Raw genomic sequence first — 25618 nt, forward strand, 5'->3', positions numbered from 1 at the left:
CTGGCAGCCGGCCAGTCGAATTAGCCTCTTTTCCCTTTGCAGCAACGTTAGACCTGCATTAATGAAACCGTATTCTTGTTCTTTTTTTTCCAGAACTCGGAAATATCCCTCTTCGAGACGAACATTCGTTTCATGGGAAGTCTGCTGGCGTGTTACGCTCTCACCGGGGACGTGATGTTCCGGGATAAGGCGGCTCAGCTCGGCGAACGGATGTTGCCCGCTTTCCAAACGGAAACCGGAATTCCTCATTCCCTCATCAATCTCCATACCGGGGTAAGTTCGGGGATTTCGCGGTTATGACGTCGGCCACGGTGCTGACAACGGCATGTTTTAATGTTAATTATTTCTGACGTGACCGTAGTGGCGAAATTTACGCCTCCCCTGAAATATTCACCGGGGCCAGAAACGAAGGATTAACGACGCCGATTGCCGGTGAAACGTATCGCGGGAAATTTCGCGGGACGGAAACCTGCTGCCGTCAGAACTCTTCAGAGCTCGGAACGTACAGGGAGACGCCTTTTACAGTGATTCCCTTTTGGCGCTTTCGCGTTGCTTGAACTTTGTGTGATTAATGTTGGTGGGATTAGGAGTTTCGCGGGAATTGCGAACTAGGGAAACGCCGAGGTAGATGTTAGGTTTGGTTCGCCAAGTGCTGGTGGTCGCAGTTGAAAGGAGCGTGTGGAGAATGGGAGAGGGGCAAGTTGGCAAGTCGCGAACCAGAGAATTTGGATGGTGGCAAGTGAGAAAGCAGAAATGGAAAATTGGATGTTTGGAATTGGAAATTGACAATTCGAAGCGCGGATACGAATCTTTTGCTGTTAGAAAAGTGAAAAGCGACAATTGAGAGTTGAAGATTCGAGGTTGAGCATTGTTATTCGAATGGTGGAAGTTAAAAATTGAAAGTCGAAAGTTAATCGGTCATTGGATATTTAAAAGCGAGAAAGTAGCAGTGGAAAAGTGGAAATTGGTCATTGGAAGATCGTGTGGAAGAAACTGACGATCGAAAATAGATTCAATTTTGAATTTGAGCTGAAATCTAAAGGGTCAACTTTAAATACTGTGTTAACTTTATCAACTATGAGTTGAAAGTTAAGACTAAAATATTGAAATTTCAAAATCAAAAAGTCACAGTTAAAATTTAAAAATTTGTAAAAAATTAACGAGTGAGATACTGAGAGCCACCAATTAAATATTCCAATTAATAAGTCAGTAGTAATTGTCAATGAACCAGTAATAGTCAAACATGAATAACCTTTAATTAATAATTAATAATTAGAAATTAATAATTAGAAATGCAAACTCTTACACTCAAAATTTAACCAAACTTGCCTACATCTGTTAAACTCTCTTTCCTCTCAGAAAATTTCGCCGAAGAAGAACGCAAATCTCACGCTGTACAATCAGATAATAAGAAGAAAGGAAAGATGTGGCACTTACATTTCAATAAATTCGTTTTTCTTTGTTTCATGAATAATCATATATGTCCGCGACAACGAAAAAGAGTCGGAAATATCTTTAGCAAAGGCGGTAACTCCTTGATGGTTTTTTCACACGCATTAGAAACGAGAGAAAAGTACATTCGTTGGTTTAAATGAAACGATTTCAGCAAGTCACGTTCGCCAAAGTGACGAGCCAGAATTAATATGCAAATTCTTAATTGGACGAATAATGGAGCCGCATTATTCCGGTGTTCCATCACTTTGTTCATTTCATTATATTCTTCCAACTTTTTTCCTTACTTTGGTCGTCTTTCTACTTTGGACTTCCTCTTATCATTCTTATATTAGGTTGATCTATATGAATCATCGTTTCCTTAAAATTTAAATTTGGCGCGCTAGCACTGTACATTAAATTTTATCTTATCATGAATTATTATCGAACGCGTCAGAGGAGAAAAAATATGCTGTAAATTATGTATCATATTGGTAATATATTATACATATATTGTACATTATAAAAATGGATGTAATATTAAACATTGTGAAGATTTTATAAAAATGTTAAAACTCCATACGAATTTTTGATTTCATATGAGTTTAAACTTCATATAAGAAAATCACAGGATTATCCTAATTCTCTGGATCTCTTAGGCATTGAATATGAATGATTTATAGAAATTTTCGTCATCTTTAATGTTGGTTTATAATTGATTGCGTATTTAAATTTGGAAAATATATCACGAAAATTCCTGAAAACGTACGCTCAGCATTTGGGGAAGATGAAAGGCAGTGTCTGTTCAGTTCAGATAATTTTTTAATTTATAAATTATTTTATAAACGTATGTAAAATACAAAAAAGCTTAGGAAAATTCACAATATCGTCATTTTACGAACATCGTCGTAAATTATTTCTGTAGTATTATTTTTTCCCCGAATCTTCAATTTCATATTTCACTATTTCTCCTTGTTTTTTCCAAAACTAGGATTTTCGTCCCACGTTCGGCGTGGCAGTTCAAAGTTTTGACTTTGAAAATCTATTTGTTTTATCTTTAACCTGTAATATTCTAGCTTCACCGGAGTCTTTCCCTCTACGCCCATTTTCGTTGCCCTTCGATCCAATTTTTCCGCACCGAGCGACACGAATACCGGTCCCGACGGCTTTTTCCCATTCTCCCTATGGAGTGCTGTAACACCGTGAAAACCATGGCTCGCGAATTCGGCTGGGAAACTTCGTCACCCTGAATGAAAATCCGGCTGAAACTGTTTTGTTTCACACGACACGAAAAGTGCACTAAATAAATGTCGAAATTAAATTCGATCTCTTCTATGCCAAGCTACCGAAAAATTTCAATCAAGAAAACTATTTCTTTTTTGTTTTTTTTTTTTTTTTTGTGAAAATCTAATTTAAGGATGTATCGAGTATACGTTAAATATACGAGTTTATTTCATTGTTAGCTCTTTTTATCTTAAAAAAATGAATCATTTTGATTGGTTCTTTTTATTCCAAAAAAAAGTGAATGATTTTCTATAGTACACCAAAGAAAAATTTACGTAATTACAATAGTATTACAAATTATCTCTCTGTAACACCATATGAGTTGGAATTTGTATATCCATAACTGTCGATGTTCTTAACATTTTGTTTTACTTGCTTCATCACTGTGCCGTTACATCTTATTAGCATACCATTATTCTCGCACAAAACAATCTTCAACACTTATTTTCTATAACACCTGTCAATAACAATTACTAGTTTCTATTCTACAAATATCCACAATTTCTATAGCACATATTTCTAACAAACATCAATCTCTAGATCTCAAACTAAAATATCAGACTATGATTAATCACAACTCTTTTCACTCATACAATCAAATTCAAATTCGAATCACTGATAATTCTACTCTCTCGTAATCGAGCAAAACGCACTTAACAATCGTCAATTTCTACATTCCAAATTAAAGTTACAAGACTGAACCAATTGCAAATCAGTTGTCTTATAATCGAACAAAATTCTGAACGGTTAAGTCTAACAAAAATGTGTAAAACCAACGATACCTTAAAATCACAATAATTCTATCCTATCAGACAACACCGAGATAGAAAGCAGAGTTTCACCGTTAGATTTCCCGGTCGATTTTTCGCGAGGCAATCAGCGATCGTTTCTTTCCATATTCCGACGACCTGCCACTGAAAATTCGATTAAATTTCGCACCGGTAACCGAACGTTTTCATTATTACGGTGGCTGGTGGTAATTTCCGTGGCGTAGGTTAATATTTATCTTCGCTGGCGAATAGAACGAAGCGTGTTCGTTTCGCGAAGCTTTGCAACCATCTCTATAAACACGGCCGGTGGCCGTCTTTGTTATTTCGTTTAATTGGATCCGTTTGATTCGATCGCGGCCGACTTTCGTCGCTGATTCCGCCTATCTTGCAGAAATATTACCTTCCTTCTCTCATTTCTAACTTCGTCTCGGCATTTATCATCACGATGTATAATTAATTTCTCCGATTATCTTTGGGTAATTTTCATTTTTTTAATCACTATCGAATAATTCTAATCATTAAAAGATAGAAAGAATAAAACTCTAAACCTTACCGCCACCATCAAACATAGATTAAAATGGAATTTTCTGGTGAACGCTAGTGCTAGGGTTAAGGATAAATAATAGCGAGGACTAACGGAGACGATGTCTCATTGGGAAATTTTCAGGCGAGCAAGAATTATGGCTGGGCGAGCAGCGGGTGCAGCATCCTCTCCGAAATTGGCACGATGCATCTCGAATTCACCTACCTCAGTGACATCACGGGCAATCCGGTTTTCAAGAGCAAGGTCGAGAACGTGAGGAAAGTGCTGAAGAACCTGGAGAAACCGAAAGGACTCTACCCCAACTATATTCACCCGAAGACTGGGAAATGGGGCCAGCGTGAGTTTTTTTTTTTTTTTTTTTGTTTCATTATTATTTATTCGTCCAGAAAAATTTTTCGTTTACCGTAATATTTGCTCCTTCGAACCAAAAAATTCGTTCCTTTCACATTTTTGCGTATCATTAAAAGTAACGGATATATCACCTTGTAACAGAATTATTTGGGCACCCTGTATATGTACTGAATTCCAATTTCTGTTTCTTTCGTCGTACGTGTCTCTATCTGCGTGTTATTCCTCAAGCAACCCACGCAAGAAACCCAACCACTTAATAACAATAATAAATCTTGGTCATACTTGGTACCCAGCATCCCCCGAGTAATCCCATTGCCGCGTTACTTAAATCATTATCCGCATCAATTCCAGCGGCAACGATCGGTTTGCTGGCAAAAACACCAGGTTAATTATTCTTCTCATGCTACATCGCACCTTCATAAATTTCACACGTACCTAATAAGAGAACTATCTTTCAGAGAACCACCGGTAATTCTCACGGTGGGACGTGAACAAAACGACCAGGCATGCGCGAACACAGTTTCACGATAAAATCATTCACCCCGCGAGCGATCATCAAAACGTATCCTCGATCAATATGAAAGACGGAAAAGGAAAAAATAATCACGGAAACACGAACCACGTGAAAATTATCTGGATCCTTCTTGATGTATATAGTTCAAATGAAAGCTACAAAAATTCAAGAAAGCTATAATTTTCACCATTTCTTTTTATTCTGTTTCGTTCTTTGTGCCATTTCTTTCTTCGTTGAATCAAAAATATCCAGTCGCTATTTAATACGTTTTACATAATTTAATAAAAGGAGGAGATAAAAGATACGAGGAAGCTTAGATATTTTGACATATTTTGAAAAATATGAAAATGCTTGGTAGAGTGTTTCAATCACGAAGAATAATAACGTTACTACTAGTTTCTATCTTGAAAAATGTACATCTTCGTAATTATCTGCGTCAGATTATTAAAATTCTAACGATACTCCCTTTCGTCCGCCAAATTCCGTGGAAATGAACAAAATCGTATTTCCCGAGCTACCAGTCGATCTTCAAACGCACTTCGCCGCACAATACCAAAGAAACAACTCGAACAACAAAGCTAAAAGGTGATATTTTGATCAGACAAAAAGAATCACAGAGAAAAAGGAGATCAAGTTTAAACGCGTAAAAAGAAGGGAAAAATTCGAGACGTGGAATAACGATGGATGTCGGATGTAAATGTAGCCGATGCTTTATTACTGTAATTTCATTTAATAAATCTTCACGCGTCCGGAGAATTTCGGGCAAAATAGATTTTTAATCTGACGGCTATCAATTATATCGGTGGAATAGTTTCGATGGCGACAGTGGCCGAGCAGAGATGAGAAAAGGGGGGCAACGAGAAGCGAGAAGGTGTCGACCCTGTTCCACAAGCAGCCACCGGTGTCCTCAGTTTCCTTTTGTGCTTCCGTCGCCTTCCGAGGAGAAGGTTACCTCTCATGGCCGGCACTCTTTGCACCGTCTCCCCCGAATATCGCATTTATCATACCGTGCATCCCCTCGGGTGCTAAATCCTCCTCTTCTCCCGTTGTTCCGCCGACTTCGTGCTCCTCCTGTATTTTCCTGTCGCGCGTATGACGATCCCTGACGAATATTTATCATCGTCGTGGAACCGACCATCGCCATCCTTCGCGTTTCTTCTCAAATCCTACGGTTCTATCTTTCCTCTTCGTTTTCTTCCTTTTTTCCCCTCTTCCTCCTTCTTTGTCTTTCCCTTAGTTTTCCTCTTAGTGTTCACTCTGCTTGCTTTTTCGTTTGTATTCTTATCATTGCACGTCTTGCACGTTGCGATTCTTCGTTCGTCCAAGTTCCGGATTCATCCAAGCAACCATTAAACTTACGATTCTATCGATTGGTGAGAAGCGAGAATCACTTTATCGCAAGAACAAGTTTTTGGTCAAATATAAGATGTTTGATATATACGATGTTTCGTCATACATCGTACATCGGATTGGTTTTTTTTTTTGTATACTCGTCTCTATTCGTCTTTCTCATTGGGTCTTCTCGTTCATCCAAGCAGCCATCAAGCTTCGAGTCTCCTTAAATTTATGGTTCTATTGAATGTCGAGCGTCGCGAGGCTACTTCCAAGAGGAAACTTGGGCCAACTAATTACCCGCTCAGCTTGTATTCTACCCTTCTGATATCTGAATGGCCAACGAGCAGCTGCGAATAAGACCCTTCCTTCGAGTGTGCTTTTGTATTACGTTCTTTGAACACATTTTCCGATATTGATGGTTTGCGATGCTGCGATCAACGATGGAGGAATGTAGATTAGGTGGACGTAGCACGAAGTTCACATGTTTCGAATATTTGCGATGAGAAATATTTTCAGTGATTCTGTGAGTGAATCATCAAGTAGTTGTCGTTTTTAACCCTAACGCGGTTCTCCAATTTTTTAATTTCTATCTTGTTCCCATTTCGGCGTACAAATTAGGTTTGCTGTATTTGAAGTAAACGTCTATAACGTAGAATTATACGCAACAATGTTTTCATATTTTACTCAAGCTTGAGATATTTTTTAATGCTAGAAGAACACAGTTGGATCGGAAATGACTGAAAGAACACAGAACACAGAATGAAATATGTATCTTTCGTTTCATTTCTATGTCGCTATCACGATTAGCGTAGATCTGTTCATTCATTCGTACGATTTAATAAATCTACAAATTTACATTTCTTATACATGGTTCGTGCAATTTTACCCCAGGATTTGTAAAGTTCAAGTACTACAATTGAGTTTCTCTCAATGACTGGACTTCCTTCGCTGAGACTCCGTTAAAAGCTAAAGAGAATTATTCTGATGTTTCTGCAGTTCTGTTGTAAAGAACGTCTAAAACAGAAAGGAGGACTAAATAAGAGAACAGGAAAGAATAATACGTTTCATCCAGAAGTCTGTTAGTGGTTTGAAAAAGGCTATTTATTTAATAATTTCGTGCTTCAAACGTAGAGACAATGTAGCTCAAGTTGAAAGAAGTATTCGTAGAAATTGGATGATTAGAGAATATTCTAGGATACACGTGAATGACACACGGTTGGATAAGCAGTAATTTTCTATTTGGTACAGTATCCACTTTAAATATCGATTTCCCATTTAATTATTTAATATCTAGTTCGAGAACCTAATTGAGATTTTCCCTCCTAACAAAAGTATTCAATATCTACCTCGAGTATCAAATCGAAATTTCATTTCCTATTATATTATCCGATGTATCTATTGCAAATATCTGATTGAAATCTTATTTCCGAAGAAATTTACTTTTCTGGAACATTAACGAAATGGAAGCTTCTAGATATTATAGTGAATAAAATTACAATGAACAGCATCGAAGATGAATAAAAATAAAGCAGGATATGCATCCAAAACACTTAACCTTCCTCTGTTAAAGCTATCCATCGGATAAAACAATTCAAACTTCATACATCCCACGAATACGTAGAAATCTGCACCGATCTGCCAATATCGTGCCCCGAATAAAATGTTCGAGGGGAAATAAAACCAATAAAAAATCCTGCTCATCGAAACCTTATTGAAAAGCGCTTAAACTTTCTCTAATAAAATTAACCATCGAATAAAATATTCGAAACATCGTATTTCCAATAAATGCATAAAAACCCACGGTCTATCGATATCAACCGTCAAATAAAATATTCGTAATGGAATAAAATCAATCAGAATTTCAACACGTTGAAATCTCGTCTAAAAACACTTAGCTTCTCTCTATTTCGATTGCAATCGTCTCCTTCGCGTTTCTCTTGCAGCATGAAGAACAAAAAGGGGTTGCAGGAAAACGAAAAGGCTCGACGCTCGCAGCAGCCACGAACTGCAGAAGAAGAGTCACGAGAGTAAAACCGCCCGAGCTTTTTCTTTGTCCCGTGCCCTCTCTCAGACGAGTTGTCGGAGTAGCCCTCTTCTTCGTGCAAAAACCTCGCGGATATTCGCGTGCAAATGCCAGCCTCCACTATCTTCCGTACCTTCGAGGGCCTGTAGAGCTTGAGTGCTCGACCATTTCGCCGTTCGCTGTCGTAATAAAGCACCACTCTTCGAATCGTCGATTTCAACGAACGATTTCCAGCGTAGGTCGTCCCTCGGCGTTATTAATCGCTATCTCCTTTGAAAATCCGATTGCTTTGAACAACGATTATACTGGAGAGTCGCGAAGTCGTTGAATGGCGTTCTGTAACCGTCGAAGGGTATCGGTGTTCGTAAATACGATGAGAAAGCTGCTTCAAAGTAATTGTCTCGTTGACTGAAAGTGGCTGGAAACGCTTTCTTCGCCGGTTTGTCCGCTTCGTTTTCCAGTCGAATGGAAAGCCGCCTCGGTGGAAAGCTGAGAATTATGAAACTGGCTATACAGTCGCGCGGCACGGAGATGTCTTCTTGACTGTTATTAAAATGGAAACCCTGTCGACAGGAATCCAGCGGATTTTCGACGTAGCTTCTTTATCTCGCCGCTTTTGAAACGTGTAATGAGCTTAAGAGGACTCGCGAGATGGATTTCGAAGTTGTCTTAACGAACTTGCTCTCTGGACTTGACGAATTTATCTGATTATGCCAGACATAGGATATAATTGAATCTCCGCCTTATGGAATTAAATTGCGTATTTCTATTATCTTATTTCCAGCATTCGCTTTAATTGCTTTTTCGAGCATAATCTTTAGAATGTACTGGCTATGATTATTTTAGTACGACAAGTTTTGTAAAGGCAGTAATGCGTTTGATCAGTTTCCCCAAAAACGGATGCATTTGTCGCCTGGTTAATTAACAATTCACCGAATCTTAATAAAGAAGAGGCACGAGAGGAATAAATAAGTTTACCATCTTTTTATTTCCGAAATAAAACACAACAATTTTCATTATAAAAATTTGCCAAAATTGCTATATATAAAAATATTAAAAGTGCCAGAAGGGTGGATAACGACAGAAAAAAGATTTGTAAATGATACGACGATGATAGAACGTAAGGAAATTGGGAATATTCCAAGTTGGATTGACGGACGTTTGTTTTCTTGTCGAATCACAGATCACATGTCGTTGGGAGGTCTCGGTGACAGTTTCTACGAGTATCTGTTGAAAGCGTGGATTCAGTCCGGCAAAGAAGACGTCGAAGCCCGACAAATGTATGACGAAGCTATCGCAGCTATAGATCAACACATGATCAAGACATCACAGGGCAAGCTGCTCTACGTGTCGGATTTAAAATATGACAGGCTCGAGCATAAAATGGGCCATTTGGCGTGTTTCGCTGGTAAGTTTTGAAACAAACTTCTTTTATTCCTCCGTTTAAGCTAATACCTCTTTCTAAAAAAAAAAAGTATTTTTACAAAATTGGCCTGTCTGTCTCCAGGTGGTATGTTTGCATTGGGGGCGAAAACCCAGGAAAACGAACTGTCTGAGAGATACATGACGATAGCTGCTGGTTTGACTAACACGTGCCACGAATCCTACGACAGAAGTTACACGAAACTCGGACCAGAAGCCTTCCACTTTATCGAGGGTAACGAAGCGAAGAGTTTAAAGAACGGCGAAAAATACTACATTCTTCGGCCAGAGGTAAGTTATATTCATACAGATTTGAATCAACGTACTTGTTTGTCGATCAGAAGCTACATAAGTAAATAATGGAAACATCGAGGTGCGGAACATATCGATATGAATTTTCTATTGACTCGTTGAATGCTCGTTAAAATGTAATAATTAAACGGTGGAAGATGTTCGTGTTCTTTGTGCATTTAATTTTAATATACTCTTCTCATCGTTTTCGTAATTTTTTAAATCTGTTCAGATTTTTCAACCATTGATTTTTATATGATACAATTTAGATTAAGATCCTGTTTCTCTCGTAATTTGTTTTCCAATTATACACTTGGCTCAACAAGCTGTGCATTGGCTCTAAGGATTTCTTGTTGTTTGATTTACCGTTAATGGCAACATTTTTAAAAAGTAACTCTTCATTAAATGCGTTACTTTCTGCATACGCAATATGTTTCTCGCAGTACTAGAAAATGAAAAAGTTGAACGATACATCCACGAATTTAAGAAACGAAATTTCTATCCTATTCTTGTCTGAAATCTGATAAATGCCAGCTTCAAACACAGCTTCAAGGAATTAAAAAAAACGATTTCCATTTTGATTAAAAATACAAAATCTACTTTCAAAAACGAGCACCTGTTCGATCCATTTTGTCCGCGAGCCTATCATTAAACGAAAAAAAAAATCCGTGGACGAGTATGATTCGATGACAAACGAAAAAACAATCAAACGAAGCAGATAGAAACATTTTAGCATTTGTTTCCGGGTGTTTCCACCACCGGTAATGCAAACTGAAATATTCAATCCGTTCTTTTTCGCGTGACTTGCCAGGACAAACACAGGCTGTTCGCCAAATTCCGAGGTAAAATATTTTTCTTTCAGACCTTCGAATCGTACTTCGTGATGTGGCGGCTGACAAAGGATCCGAAATACCGTGAATGGGGCTGGGAAGCTGTTCAAGCGCTCGAGAAATACTGTCGCGTTCCAGGAGGCTTCACTGGACTTCATAATGTTTACTTGGTCGATCCTCCGCAGGACGACGTGCAACAGAGCTACTTCTTCGCCGAGACGCTCAAGGTAGCATGATTTCTATCGTTATTCCTTTGATTTCTAGCCAAACTTCTAGCATGCGTTGCAGAATTTGAGAAATATTCTTTACTCACTGTAGCGTTTCATAATATAATTATTCTATAATTAGCCATATTTTAGTCACGAAAAACACTGAGCGAACGTTAATGCGTTAGAACGATAATCTTTATTTTAAAGATAAATGCGATAGGTATTGAATCTACAATTTATAGATCGCGCTAGGTGAAGATGAACCGAAATGAAAAAAAAATTGTATAACGTGAAATTACATTCTATAGAATTTTATACGAAGAAGAGTATTGTACGATTAATTTATAACATTGCACGATCTGTGTATACAATGGTGTTAATCAGAAGTGGGAAAAGGAAAATTGTACAGAAGTATCTTGTTACGCGATTATTTCGAAGACATTTGTTTCTCCTATTACATAATTATATGTAATTATTGTAATAGGAAATTGTACAATTTAATAGCAATACAGATTGCTAATTAATTGAAAGTAGCAGTTTAAATTGTTGGTAGTAAAGGACCGGTACTAAATATGTACGACATTATTATCGAGGAATAATATGTAATAAGAAATATAAAGAAAAATAATAATAACAATCGTCGTTTCTGCGACTCAATATAACACATTTATTTTCCACTTCGCAGTTTAAACCTGCTAAGAATCCCAACTAAACGTCGTTAACGTTACTATCGCCACGATATCTCACAATCTGTTCCCATTTTCCTAAACGTTAACGAACGTTTTCTTGGTCGTTACGCCGTTTACGTCGCGTTCACAAATTTTCATTTAATCTTCTGCCGAGAACCGCATGGCCGATGAAACATTTTTCGAGCGTTCGCAACGCGTTTAAAATTGCATTATCCGGGGCGTAGCGTGGCCGCGTCGTTAACTTCCGGTTAAAGGGAGTGAAACGCGAGAATTTTCACACGAGCATTGCAACCGTTGCACAAAAATTAAACGATCAGAGGCAAGAGCAAAGGACCTGCGTCTGGCAATTATCGGTTAGAACGACGACTACGCTAAGAAGTTAATCGACTTGTTAACAGTTTGCTTGATTGCTACTTCGAATTTCTCGAGACTCGTTGGCTCTCGGAAAAATCTCATTAGCTGGTTGTTATTTCAAAGCGACGCGTTTTAAATACTTTATAATTGTAAATTATAACCATAGAGCATAGATGAATAGAAATCTGAGATTATCATTAACATTTATACTAATTGACACTGGTGTGTAAAGATTATTTCTGGAAAACGAGTAAAGTCGTTATTAGTTTAGTATACAGTTTTCTAAAACTATGAATTGTAAATTACATTAACGAAGTCAATGATAAATTATTCTAGACGCGTACTAGTTTTATTTTCTACGTGGAGGGAATGTTAGAAGCTAGACAGAGAAATAGGATTAATATCTGCAATAAACGGTACTCCTCGATTGAGTCTCGAGAAAGAGCATCCGAGTGCTATTAAAGCCTCAATGGTTACGATCCATATATCTCTTAATCGTTCGTTAGTGTTTTACATGTACTATTAAATTATATGAAATTACGTATAATACAAGCCTAAAAAATAATAAGAGAAAAAATGTACCAGCATTTATAAACATATAATAGCTGATTAATTATCAAATATTAAAATTAATAACTTGATTCTTTTAACGATCGTATCAAAGAGAATGGTCAAATTAAAAATCTAAAAGCAAATTAACGCATTCGCTGCTGCTAAAATATGGCTATTCCCTCGCTTTTATCGAAGATATATTTAACCAATACTATTTATCTTACTTTGCTTGCCTTTCTAAGCCTTCTTATTTAAACACGCGAGAACAAAAACTCAACAGTTGCATCTAGTCATTACTGGAAGTCTAACGGTTAACTTTTAGACAATTAGCGCGCCGCGTTACGTACAAAACGAAATAATTAGATTACGGATTTTTATACAAATTTACGTTTCCATGAACACAAGTAAATGGAAGTTAAACAGAGATTCATTTCACCCACTAAATGTTATAACGTGTACTTCACTTTGGATACTTGGTATACTTTTCCACGTTATATGCATTCTGTACTTTTTTATATTTTTCATACATACAGATTTTTCGCGAATATACCTAACATGCAAACTTTCTAAACTCGCAATTATGCATAAATATTAAATATAAAAATCTGTAGTCCAATACTTGGTAATAGCTAATAATAAATACATGCACAAGCCAGCAGGATATAATCGTTAAGTGTACGTTCTTGTCTATTTCAGTACCTCTACCTGCTGTTCAGCGACGATGATCTCATAAATCTGAACGACTGGGTGTTCAACTCCGAGGCTCACGTGCTTCCCATCAGGGGCAACCCCCTGTACCGGGCGTCTCCCTCTTTATAATTCAAAGGAAACTCTCACACCTGGAAGAAAACGACACACCGACGACACAGCAAGACCGTTCTAACAGCTCGAAACAATCGGAAGTCGTTCGCTGTGCACCAGGAAGGGAGAGAGCGACAACGTGAGAGATGAACAAGAAGAGGGAATAACTCGGAACTACAAGAAACAAGAAAGAGAAGAAAAAGCAACGCAAAAATTCAACAGTGTACGCGATAAGAAAATACGAGGAAAAATAGAACAGTGAACAAGTTTCTGGATTTAGAAGGTAAAAAAAGAAAGAAAAAAAAAAGAAAAGGAAAAGAGAAAAGAAAGGGAAAAAGGAACAAATCAAGGAACGCGTTATTACCTGTGAAAAATTATAGACAGATCGATGAACAGTGAAAATAATAGGAAAATGGAGAGAGACTGGAGAGGCGAGACGACGACGTGGATATTCAGCTCGCAAAAGCCACGTGTCGCCGCGGTGAATACAATTAAAAATAATTATTTTAGGTAAAACGAGATATAATAGGGGACAGGGAGAACGTGGAGAAGATGATAACGAACGTTATTTAAGCGACAAACTATACAGATGAAGAATTACACGGAGACACACACACACACATACACACAGAGTACGTTTGTAAATAGCGAAAAAAGAAGGAATGTGTGAACAAAACTATATAATAGATGGTGCGAGAAAGAGAGAGTGAAAGAAGCGAGAGACGAGAGAATAAGGGAGACGTATGCTTGAGCGAAAGAGACAATTTGAAATAGAGAAAGAATGCGTGTATGCGTGTGAGAGAGGCAGAAACTAGAATGAAAATTTAATTGTTTGCCTGAATGCTTGACCCATTTTCTTTTTTCGCCTGCGACATAAAAATGGTCTAGGCAGCCGAACCTATTTCAAGGAAGATCCGAATACCGAACGTTCCAGTCGGATCTCTTGGTGATTATGGCGAAACTGTTCAATCGGTGTTTCTCTTTTCCTTCTTCCTTCTGTTCGAGCTTTTTTAAAAACGTGGCGCTCTAACGTCCGAGAGGTAAAAATTAAAAAAAAAGAAAAAAAAAGCGAAAAATTATAAAATTCTCTGACAAATAACGAAAATGATTATTTGCTAAATAATTAGTCGATGTAATTGGTTTGGGAATTCGTATTTTATGGGAAAGCATTTAGATCGAAATAGGTAATTATTAGCAAGAAAATTTCGTATGCCTATGTTAAGAACGTTTGAAAAAAAAAAAAAGAAAGAAAAAGACACCAGTCCTCCAAGAAGATCGATCAGTGGATCTATAAGTTATTCTTATTTTAATTAACAATTATATCGATCGCTGATCGATCTCGCCACTTTTCAGACTTCACCAACACGAGACCTTCTTCGCGGCTTTTTCTATCTTTTTCTACTTTTTGAATAAACGACACACTGCGCCTCGATCGTCTCGGTGGCAGAAAGTACCGATGGAAATTCGTTCGATCCGGTCGCGCTACGTATTTGATGCGACGATTTCGTTTTAATTTTTAACCGGCTACGCGAGTGTTTTATAGAAATCAAAGTGCACGGAATTATTAATAAATCGCTATTTGTCTTTGTTTAGAAATTTTAATATATTGAATTACGAACGAAGGGTAACTCTCGTTTCTCTTTAAACAAACTGTTGTCATAATTCATAAAAACATGAAATAAAATCAAAAGACGACATTAGTATTTTTACATTTTATACCGTGTGAATCCATTTATGCTTGAAAAGAATATTTTATTGGAATACCGGAGTTTCATTGCTTGAAATAACGTAGTTATTGAAATTTGGAAATCTCCTTAGAAATACGAGTGCAGAGTTTACAGAAGCTGGAGCATAAATGGGTTACGTTTAAAAGTTCCTTACATATCCTTTTGTTTCTGCGTCGCGTTCGGCTGAATTTTAAGGCGAATCGCCAAGTGCTTCCATGTAACTGGCTGGAGAAAATTTCGAAGAAGTTTCAGCCGAAACTTTTCTATGGAATTCGTAGTTTGAATCTTTATGGGCGTAATATGGAAAAGGAATAAGCGTACGAGGAAACGTAAGGAAAGATTTTACGATTTTCGAGCGTGTTTAACGGCGATGTGAAGCACAAGAGCAAAAGCGTCGGCTACTTGTGCGAATTACAATGGTATTGATGGAAGAACAGGCTTGGTTTATTTCACGTATTTTACATATTTATACGTTTGATATCTTCCTATTATTTTTACCATCGCTAAGATTCCTTACGAAAAATTTCTTAAGTGCTGCAAATTATTTCCGTAAAATACGAAAAATTCAATGAATTAGTAGATTTATCATAAAACACATCTAGAATATTGATGAAGCACTAATAGATTATTTTAATAAGTATCTAAATATTTTAACGCTATTGATTTTAAAATTTATCTTAAGATTCTACTTCTATTTTAGTAAGGAAATATATATTCGATGTGAATTCTTTCATCAATCCAACGAACGGTTCTCAAAAAAGTCAATTATCCATCAAGGAAATTAGAAAAAGAGCAATCTTCAAAATACGAAATTTAAACCATCCATCCATTTAACGAAACAATCAGTTTTCGTTTCTTCGACAAGTTATATTGCCTGAAAAAATCAAAAACCATCCCCTAGTACAATCTTCATCACGATGAACATCAACTAGAGGGTTGCCCTTCGGACAACGAAATATAATTATTATTAATATTATGCAAAGATGAGAAATTGGCTGGCAAAAGATTCGATTTTTCTTTCTTCTTGATAAACCAGCAGGAATTTTCTACCGTTTTCAACAAAATCTTCAATGTAAAATTCAAACATGAAAGACGCGCATTAGCAACGATTCTTTCATATTTGTCCAAACTTGAGAGATTTTTTAACGATAGAGAATCCTAATCGAATCGTCAATTATCACGATATAGAACACGATCACCATCTTTCGTTCTTGCGTCCTTTGCATAGACAACTTCTCAACTTTGTACAATAGAAAAATTCAAAACCACTGGACTGGAGATGTTTACACAGATTCGTATTTTTATGAACGCAAAGAAACGAAAGACAATATTTGATTCACCCACTTAATATTATCTTTAATCGAAAATCGAAAGCTTCTGCGTTGTTACTGTACATTAAACGCGATTGAGAAACAAATGTGGTACACGTTCTTCGAATTGCGGGATTAAAATAAAAATTCGAGTTATGTCTCGGATATTTTTTATATTTTTCCGCGTTGCGTGCATTTTTGCACCATTGAATTTCCCCGAAGCACGTAAACATCCGCAGTCTAGCGATCACCGTTGCATCGATTCTCGCGTTCGACAGCATCATCCATCGAATGTTCGTCTCGTGGAAGGCTTTCGGCCATCGAGCTGCCGGAATCAACGTGCAGCCCCTAATCAGTAGTTTCCGGTGCAAACGTAACCTCACGAGACTCATATTTTTTCCTTGTGTGTGTTAAATAAATCAAAAATCGCGAGCCAAATTCCTACGTCGTATCCATCATTGACCCTATGCAGAGAAGACTGGATCATTGTCGACGCGATTGTCGAATATTTTATTCTATTGAAACTTCGATAAATGTAGCTTCTCCACTCGTCTATGACAATCGAATTTACTTAAAAAGTAAAACCGTCAAACCTTCAAAAACTTAAAATAATACTGTCGCTTTCAGTCAAAATATCCCACGTAGCACTTTTTCATTTTTCAAGATACGCTAAAGTATTTGAAACTTTTACCCGTGTTTCTTACCTTGCGTGTAAAGTTACGTTATACAGGCTGTAGCGATACGATGACTAAATATTTCAAATTGATCGAAGAGAATGATATAGTTCGAGCTTTTCTAGGTTTTAAATAGCAGATGGGAGATTTTGATCAAGGTGGACAGAATAATCATCGAGTCCACATCGATCGTCTCTATAAATTGTAAATTAGAAAAAATTGATATCACAAACGCTGTTCTTTTTTATTTTTATCTTCAAATTCGCTATCAACCATGTCACTCCATTGCGATAAATAAACTTACCGGAGTTTCCTAAAAATCGAACTGCTACCCTTACGCTTCTGCGTTGTACAATAAAAAAGAAATTCGGAAAAACTAGAGTTGGTCAAGCTAACTTAACTGGCAGCTTCGCGTAATCGTAATTTAGAAAGAGACAAACGTGAAACACGTACGTGAGACGGAATTGATTCAGCCTTCGTTGTCAGAGGGTTAAACGATCGACAGAAGGATGAGTCGCGCGCGATTTTCAACGAAAGGGGAAAAGCGTAAAAGCGACGCGCGAAATCAGTCGCGCGTGGTAGTTTAGTAAACGATGTAGCAACCGATAAACTAGCGTGTATATAGATGAAAAGATTTCAAAAGAGAAAAGTAAAAAAAGAAAGTCATATTCTATAGGAGGTACGAGGCGTAGAAACAGAGTTATATAGAGGTTACTGGATGTGTAATTGTATAGGCTTTGCAACGAACGTGCGCAAGAAAAGAAAGAGAGAGAGAGAGGATATGTGTGCGTGAGAGTGGAGGTACGCGAGAGATATTGTAAATTCGAGTTGTCAAGACGCGTTTCGAGTTCGAGTCGGATGCGTTCCCATATTGCGAAGCTGCGTTCCATTACGAATAACGAGCAGCGTTCTTGGAAAGATAAAGATAACTTTACGAAATGTAAAAATTAGTTTTGTTCCTTTTCGTCATTTTTGTAGATTTATAAGTTTCAGAGATTTTAATCGGCGACAATAAGAATTAAAGTATGTTGGTTATTTAAAGGTATAAGAAATAGATTACCGTGATATCTTTTTAGAAAAATCCCTTGGTTTTCGTAATTTTTGTAGGTTTCTAAATTAACCAAATACTTCGAAAGTACAAAAACCTAGACCGTCGTAGTATTTCACAAAGATTAATAGGTGGACCTTTTACAGGGAGCTTTTTTAGGATGATCAAATTTTGAACAATTATTTCTCAACGATTAATTGATAACGCATGACGAAACTTCGGATTTCGAGAATTTGAGACAGATATGAATTAAGGAAACGATATTTGAAATTGCAAAACCAAAAATGGAAATCATCGATTCCTGACGAAGAAGATTTATACCATCGCTTATGAATGTTTGAAGCTCTTCTGCAACTCGATGTACGAAGTTCTTCGAAGTTTAAAACACTGCCTGACTCAAACCACCGACATTATGTGAGCGATTTTCGTCCTCTTCTTTCAGGAATCACGCGAATATTCTTATACGGTTTAACAAAACGATTGTCGAAAGGGAAACTATAGAACGTATTTTTATAACAAGAAAAGAAAGAACGCAACAAAAGAGTGGGATATCGAACGATCGAATCAACAAATCTTTTTTCCCAAGTATCGACTGTCGTTTTTCGCAATTAAACGCAGCAGAAGGGACAGGAAATATCGAAGAAATACGTGTCCTTGATGGAGGACCGATCTCGAGGAATTTCCCGCATCCGCTTTCCAAACAATCAGCGAGTCGATGACTAAGACGGCCAGAAAGTTACTTAATATATTATAACATAATGATACTTTACGCCTCTTGCCTTTTTCGTTCCTCGGGCTTGGATGACCGCTCCGAAATTCACTGTTTCGAGCGTTCATCCTTGGAACAGAAGCAAGACACCATATAGAATGTATACACTCAACTATACGGAAGCACATGCGTATGTTTCTCGTACAAGGTGGAAGCGAAATGCTTAAATACGAGAACTGACAAAGAAACAAATGAAACGAGCAGGTGTTTCGATTGTAATTTCTCGTACGTTGTGTGTTTCTAAGAGATTCATTGATCCTTGACACAGTTACGATTATCATTCGTTCATGGACGTTCATTGTTACTGACGTGTTTTGAAGCGATCTGTTCAAAATAATTCATTCGTCGATTCTTCGTTTCGTTTTGAAATGGAAGCTTTCGTCGAGAAGCTTCGTTCAATCCGAATACGAAGAAAGAGATATTTTTAGAAGATGTTTGCGATTTTCATTCGAAATAGACACTTGTAATTATTTATTACGAATTTAAATGTATATAATTATTAAATAATCGTGTTACTTTGAACATATTTGTCGTTATTATTTATGACAATGTAGGAAGGAACAACGAATACCATCGAAATTTCATTTGTCAAGGAAAAATCGTTTCGACGACGTGGTAACAACGGACAGACCGAGAAAACTTCAGTGTCTTCTAACGCGTGGAACCAGCTCATTCGGAATTGGACGAGCAAGCGATCTTCGTTTTCCTCCCTTTCCGTAGGAACAAATCGATCGAATAAAACAATTCTATTTTGCTGCTGATATTATATACTTACACGAGCAAAGAAATAAAACGACAGAGGGAAACCGTTAGGTCGTTGTCCTGTGTAAAGAAAAAAAAACAAATTGTTATTTATAATAGTAACGAAAAGATTGTCGCTGATCTAACATAGCGACGACGATGAACGAGGATAGATTCGACGGTGGTGAAGATAGTAATAAACGATAATTAGCCTATACATATATTTGTGAATAGATATTTAATAATTTATTGTTAACTAGAGTATTTTATTTGAAGGATTTTCATTACACGGGGTTTCGGGTACCAATAATATCGTTTCTTACGCCAGAGAAAAAAGGGGTTCAAAAAAAAAGAGACAGAGCGAGAGAGAGAGAGAGAGAGAGAGATTGTGTGAAAGCGATTATGCGAGTGAAGAAAAAAAATAATGAGATTAAAATGGGCGACAATTTCTACGTGCGCTTTTGTCAAAGAATCGAGAGAGAGAGAGAGAGAGATAGCGAAGAAAAGATAGAAAACAGTTTCTTAGCTTTACTTACCTAATTTTTGTAAGCAGAGCAACAACGGACAGAGGCCGGTAAGGGGAAAAATAAAATGGTGTAAAAGAAAACAAATTATATATATTATATATTTATCGTTGGTCGAAGAACGGAGAGAGGAGAATGGGTGAACGAGAGGAAAAAGAACAATAGAATAAAATGTAAAACGATGAGCGCGTCGCGCGCCAGCATTCGACGCGAACTATAATTATACTTGTAAATACAGTACACGATTTAGTGATAATACGGGGGTTTTACTTTTAACAGCTTTATGTGATTATTACTTTGTCATGATCAATGAAATAAATAAATGATGATAATACTTTAATCTATATTTCGTTAATAATCGTTCCCTTACCTTTCGACATCTTTTTAAACTTCTCGATTCAATTTCGATTCAAATGCGAATTTACTTTCATTCTCGAGATCTCTACGTTCAAATTTTTTAACAAAGATGGCAAAGTTAGATTCTTATACGTATCTATCGAAATTCTGACCCTCTTTATTTTATCTGTAAATCCTCGTGTGTCTTTTTCTTTTTAATTCACGTATAAAATATGTCACACTCTTCGATCTTCTTTAAAAAATCAATCAATAAGACAACGTGCATTCTTTTGTACGAAATTCCTAACTAACGTCGCGAAACAGGTGCAAACGAGAAAGTCGATTATCTAACAAAATTTATACAGGCGAAAGAATCGAACGTGAGACAAGGTCGGATGATTACATATTGTACATAAGCTGCATATATCAGGGAATAGCTATTGGGAATTTCGATGGTAAGTAGAATTATTGTTCAATAATGCAAATCAGGCGCAGCTGCTTCATGTGCTAATTAGGTCCATGGGGGATGGAGAATGTCCATCGACATCGAAGTAACAAATCCCTTTGATGGCCGGCTGAATCCTCCTAATGGTCATGCCGCCGGCTACTGTTAATAACCAATCAGAAATGACCCGTGTACGAAACACGTTGCTCGGTTAATTGTTAGTCGATTCGAAATTCGTATACGACATTAGGTTGCCATGAATTGGACACATTGCTAGAAGCCACGTTATATTTTCAAATATTTCGTACGCTATAAGCGGAACGATGAACATACTTGTGTATTTTATATAAATTTCATTTCTATGCTTACTAAAAATACATCAAGAGCCTTATTTTATTTTAGCATAATTATCGAAGTAATAATGAGAACGATACGTACACTAACATAGCAAATTCAATTCGATAGCGCTTAAGCGAAATACGTCCATTAGCTGGAATGCAAATTAATCTATTAAAGACCGACATAATACGTAATGAAGTAATGCATAGGATTTATATAAATGCAACGTTATCGTGGAAGGCATATAGAATATAATTTACATATGAAAAAGTTTAAGAAAATTGTTTAACACGATGCTATAAGTAGCTCAATTTTTTCGCAACTTCGCAAGATGACGACGAGGAAGGAAGAAATGGCTAAACAAATCTTTACAACTTTCTTCCACAATCTCTATGTTAAAAAGTAGGATGGATAAAATATTTAACATGTCTATACACTGTAAATTTCATTTTACTTACTATTGATTGTATCGACTACCGTATCTCATTGATTAAATTGATTTTATATTCCTTGTTAATTTAAAAGAAATCGAAATGCGTACGAAATGTATGAGATGTTACCATAATATGCAAAAGTACAAAAAATATCGAAAATTATACTATCTAGACGTTGAAAAAGATTTCTACTCGAATAGTAATCTTAAAAATATGAGTTTGCGTAAAAATTCGCAACGTATCTATAACAATAATCAATTGCAAAATTTCACCCTAAAATAGAACACTCCTGCAAATTACAATCTCTTAACTGTCAATAAAACAGACAAAACCTGCTCGCAGAGCCATAAACCCGGCTCATATATCGTGTTGCAAATTCAACTATAATTGCAATCTTCCATCTCGCACCTGAACCAGCCTAACCTGAAGCAGTCTTGAAAGAAGACAAGCGTAAAAAAAGTTCAAAGGTCGTCATCGATGCAGCGTAACGGACTCAGCATTTACCCTAAAGGGTAACAAGGGGGTTCGACTTGTTCGTATTTCAGCCACTTCACCACGCACAAGGTTTCCGTTCCCGCCTCCGCGTACAACCTCCGGTTGATCGCCTCTCCGACGAAGATACAAAAATATCGTGAATCCTCGACGACACGCGAAGACGACGAGCGGTCGCGTAGAAGGGGAAGAGTTCGTCGACGACGACACCGACGTCGGTGTCAGTGGAGTAGGCGGCAGAGGAGGAAGAGGCGGAGGCGGACGGAGGAGACGACCGGGACAGAGGATTAGAGAGTGAACCAGTCGCCCTCCTGCCTTTCGTTTCTCCATCGTTCAAACAGCGCTCCAGACATTAACTCCAACGTGTGCATAGACATGTCTCGCCCGTAGAAACGTTGAGACCTCGTGGATCTTCCTCCTCGAGCAAGTGCACCGTGTCTACTCTACGCGTCCTGGGATAACGAAGTGTCTCACAGCAAAGTTTCCCCGTGACAAGGGGGATTGGCTGTTCGAGGTTCGCGGGCAAACAACAACTCGACAGTTCCAAGTGCGTGGCGACGTTCGTTTGGGTTGGACCGTTTTTAACACACAGGACGAATTCCGTCTTCTTTAGTTAAAATCTACCGCAGTGATTCGTGAAAATTTTCGGATATTTAGCATAAAAGATTTTCATGAATATATAGCGTGTCATATACTGTACGTATATTTTAAAAGTGTCTCAGTTCAGTTAAAGTAGTTCACTTTTGCGTTGGAATTGATAAACGCAAATAAAAATCAAAGGGGAATTTCGAGGAAGGGAGAAATACGTCGAATCGGTCATTTAAATAATTTTGTGAAGTTCCCGATAAATCGTACTTCCGAGCCGCTAAATCGAAGTGTCGCGCCTTTCAACTAAGAGGGGCAGAATTGTTCTCCGGTATCGGAGGGTTGGTTCCATTCTGTCAGGGTTTTAATCGCATTTGCTCGGTCGCTGGTGAACGAACGCGCCACGTGTAGCGTTTCTTTGCATTCTGTGTGTCTTCTTTCAAAATTAAGTACGTACATCGCGTTGTTGTCAACGGACCACGGATGTCCATGCAAATTCTGACTTTTACGAAAAATGACAAATACTCCGTCTGGTAATTTTTCTGACAAATACCGAGTACTTTGTACATTTCCTATACTTTTTCATTTGTCTGGCTGAAAATCATTCTGGTGTGTAAGTCAAGGTTTTGAAAATTTGAATTTAGCCAGGCATCCTTACAAGTATCATCGTCTGCCTTTAGTTTCGTAGTTAATTAAAATAACTTTATTCCCCGTCCATACTACGTTTTAATTTACGTTACTTTTTATAAATTTTCATTACGCGAGTGAAAACATAAAACTTCTTATAATATCAAACATAAAACGCTATCTCGTGAAAAGTAGCAACTGACTTGCATCAGAATTACGCGCGTTCTCTACACGTTTACCTCGTCAAATTTTCCACGTGAGCGCATTAAGATCCGTAGTTTGTTAATCAGCGCAATCGAGATAAGAATCGAAACTTCGAACTAGCGTTGTCGATCGAATAAGATCGTCGCATAGTTTCAAGAAACGCGTCGTTCGAACAAGACAGACTCGAAAGGTGTCGAATGCTTTCGAAGGAATTTCTGTGAATGGTTCGGTACCGGAAGAGGAAGGGAAACCGTGCTGATTGGCCGGCAGACTGTCAGCGATTTGAATCCCGCAACCGGAACGTCGCGTTCCTCAGCTCGCGTTTTTCTTTTTTCTCCAGTTTCCCCCTTCCTCAACGTGGTCGGTGCTATTATTGCTGTGCTGCCTAAATATAGGTGAGAGCGTACGCTTGACGCAAATCGAAAACAGAACTTGTAAACGTACGTTCGTCTTTTTATTTCGCCTCGGACGCGAGTCGCCGCCAGGCTTTTATCCTCCTGCCCCAGTGTTTCGAAAACGATCGACGCGATGAAGGCGCCGATACATTGGGTACTGGTCCTGTTCTGCGCTCTCGGTGAGTAACACGCTCCCCTTTTCTATCGATTATCGCGACAAATAAAAATACAATACTTGAACATATCGTCCGAGCTTCTTTGTTCCATGACACTAGCTGAGCTAGATTTTTTCATTGATATAATTATACGAAGGTATTGATGAATCGATCAACTACGTTTCTTGTAAATTTCTCTATCTAATCGTTAGTCAGATTAGGTGGAAAATTTTATCTGGTTTCCTTCAATATAAAATGGTACAAAGGTGGTAATTTATTTAGAAAGGAAGTTTATTCATTGCGCGATGATTCGTCAATTAATAACGTTAGTGAATTGACAAGCATTAGATTAAGTTAGGTAAGTTATGGATTGTTATAAACTTCTTGTTTAACGTTTTCTTCACTTTTCATTTGATGAAGTTGATTAACGGCTTCTAAATGGTTCGTTCAGAAATTGGTAGCGAGGCAAAGTTCAACGAGACATAGTTCTAATTCGCCGATTTAAAATGAAACTGTAATAAAAGAACGTCGTGTAGAGCTGCTTTAACGAAGGCAGCGTCTAGAAAAACAGTCGATATTTATTGTTAGCTGCAATTGTACGCCTGCGTTGATAGTTTATTATCGAAGCGAAGGCTACAAGTGCTTATACTCTTAGAATACTCTTAGTATAGATGACTTCATATGATTAATCGAAGCGATACGGTGGAATGTTTAAACAAATGTAATGGGGCCTTGATGAAAATGCAAGTTATTTAATAACAATTTGATCACAATTACGTATTCTGGTTATTTTTATTGCTTCCTCGCTGCATGTGATAGTATCAATAAAGCGTTTCAGGAAAATACTTTAACGTGCTACTGAAACGAAACATCATTTATAATAATAACAATGTTTTCATATTTTGCGTGAATTTAAAATGTCTTTCAAGAATAGGAAGATACAATTAACTCAAAAATTACTAAAAGAACGAAGCAGGATTAACGACAAAAATATATCGAAAATTAAAAGTGTAGAATAAAAATTGAACTATATTAAATAAATTATTATTATTATTTAATTATTGATTGCAATATATTATTTGATAAAATAAAATATAACAAAAGAAAAAAACGTAGGAAGCAATTTCTTATTTTAGTCTCGTTCCTGAACAATGTAAAAAAAAAACAAAGGTCAATTACGTAAAAATCTTTGCCATTCCGCGACAGTAACATCACGTTCTCCATTACAACTTTAATAGAACCAAGGAAATGTATGAAATACCTCGCATAAATAAGCGACAATCTACTTAACACACAAACTTAGGAAAACGATAAATTTCAATTTCTCCCGGAAAGCTAGTTTCTCGAGACCAATAATAATAAAATAGCAACGCCATGAACATGACAGGAACTATACAATGGAACATTTAATTA

The 25618-nt window shown here is 37.2% G+C and overlaps 2 protein-coding genes across 6 annotated transcripts in view; both read left to right on the top strand.

Annotated features, from left to right (window-relative positions):
• LOC117232324 (mannosyl-oligosaccharide 1,2-alpha-mannosidase IA) overlaps window positions 1-20533 on the top strand; it is a 241561-nt gene extending 221028 nt beyond the window's left edge. For both annotated transcript variants that reach the window (XM_033491658.1, XM_033491659.1), the window contains 6 exons: window positions 94-273; window positions 4153-4366; window positions 9436-9660; window positions 9760-9965; window positions 10828-11022; window positions 13296-20533. In XM_033491658.1, the coding sequence (XP_033347549.1) occupies window positions 94-273; window positions 4153-4366; window positions 9436-9660; window positions 9760-9965; window positions 10828-11022; window positions 13296-13418 (1143 nt within the window). In that variant the 3' untranslated portion in view covers window positions 13419-20533. The remainder of the gene's footprint in view (window positions 1-93; window positions 274-4152; window positions 4367-9435; window positions 9661-9759; window positions 9966-10827; window positions 11023-13295) is intronic.
• A 1894-nt stretch (window positions 20534-22427) lies between these two features.
• The window catches only part of LOC117232363 (xaa-Pro aminopeptidase 1-like), a 46496-nt gene continuing 43305 nt past the window's right edge, over window positions 22428-25618 (top strand). For 2 of the 4 annotated variants that reach the window (XM_033491702.1, XM_033491704.1), the window contains exon 1: window positions 23600-24229. In XM_033491702.1, coding sequence (XP_033347593.1) covers window positions 24184-24229 — 46 coding nt within the window. In that variant the 5' untranslated portion in view covers window positions 23600-24183. Of the gene's footprint in view, window positions 22936-23598; window positions 24230-25618 lie in introns of those variants that run through there. The other 2 variants (XM_033491703.1, XM_033491705.1) reach the window with 2 other exon arrangements.

Source organism: Bombus vosnesenskii, unplaced genomic scaffold, assembly GCF_011952255.1.
Source record: "Bombus vosnesenskii isolate JDL3184/JDL3185 unplaced genomic scaffold, Bvos_JDL3184-5_v1.1 scf7180000013286, whole genome shotgun sequence".
NCBI lineage: Eukaryota > Metazoa > Arthropoda > Insecta > Hymenoptera > Apidae > Bombus > Bombus vosnesenskii.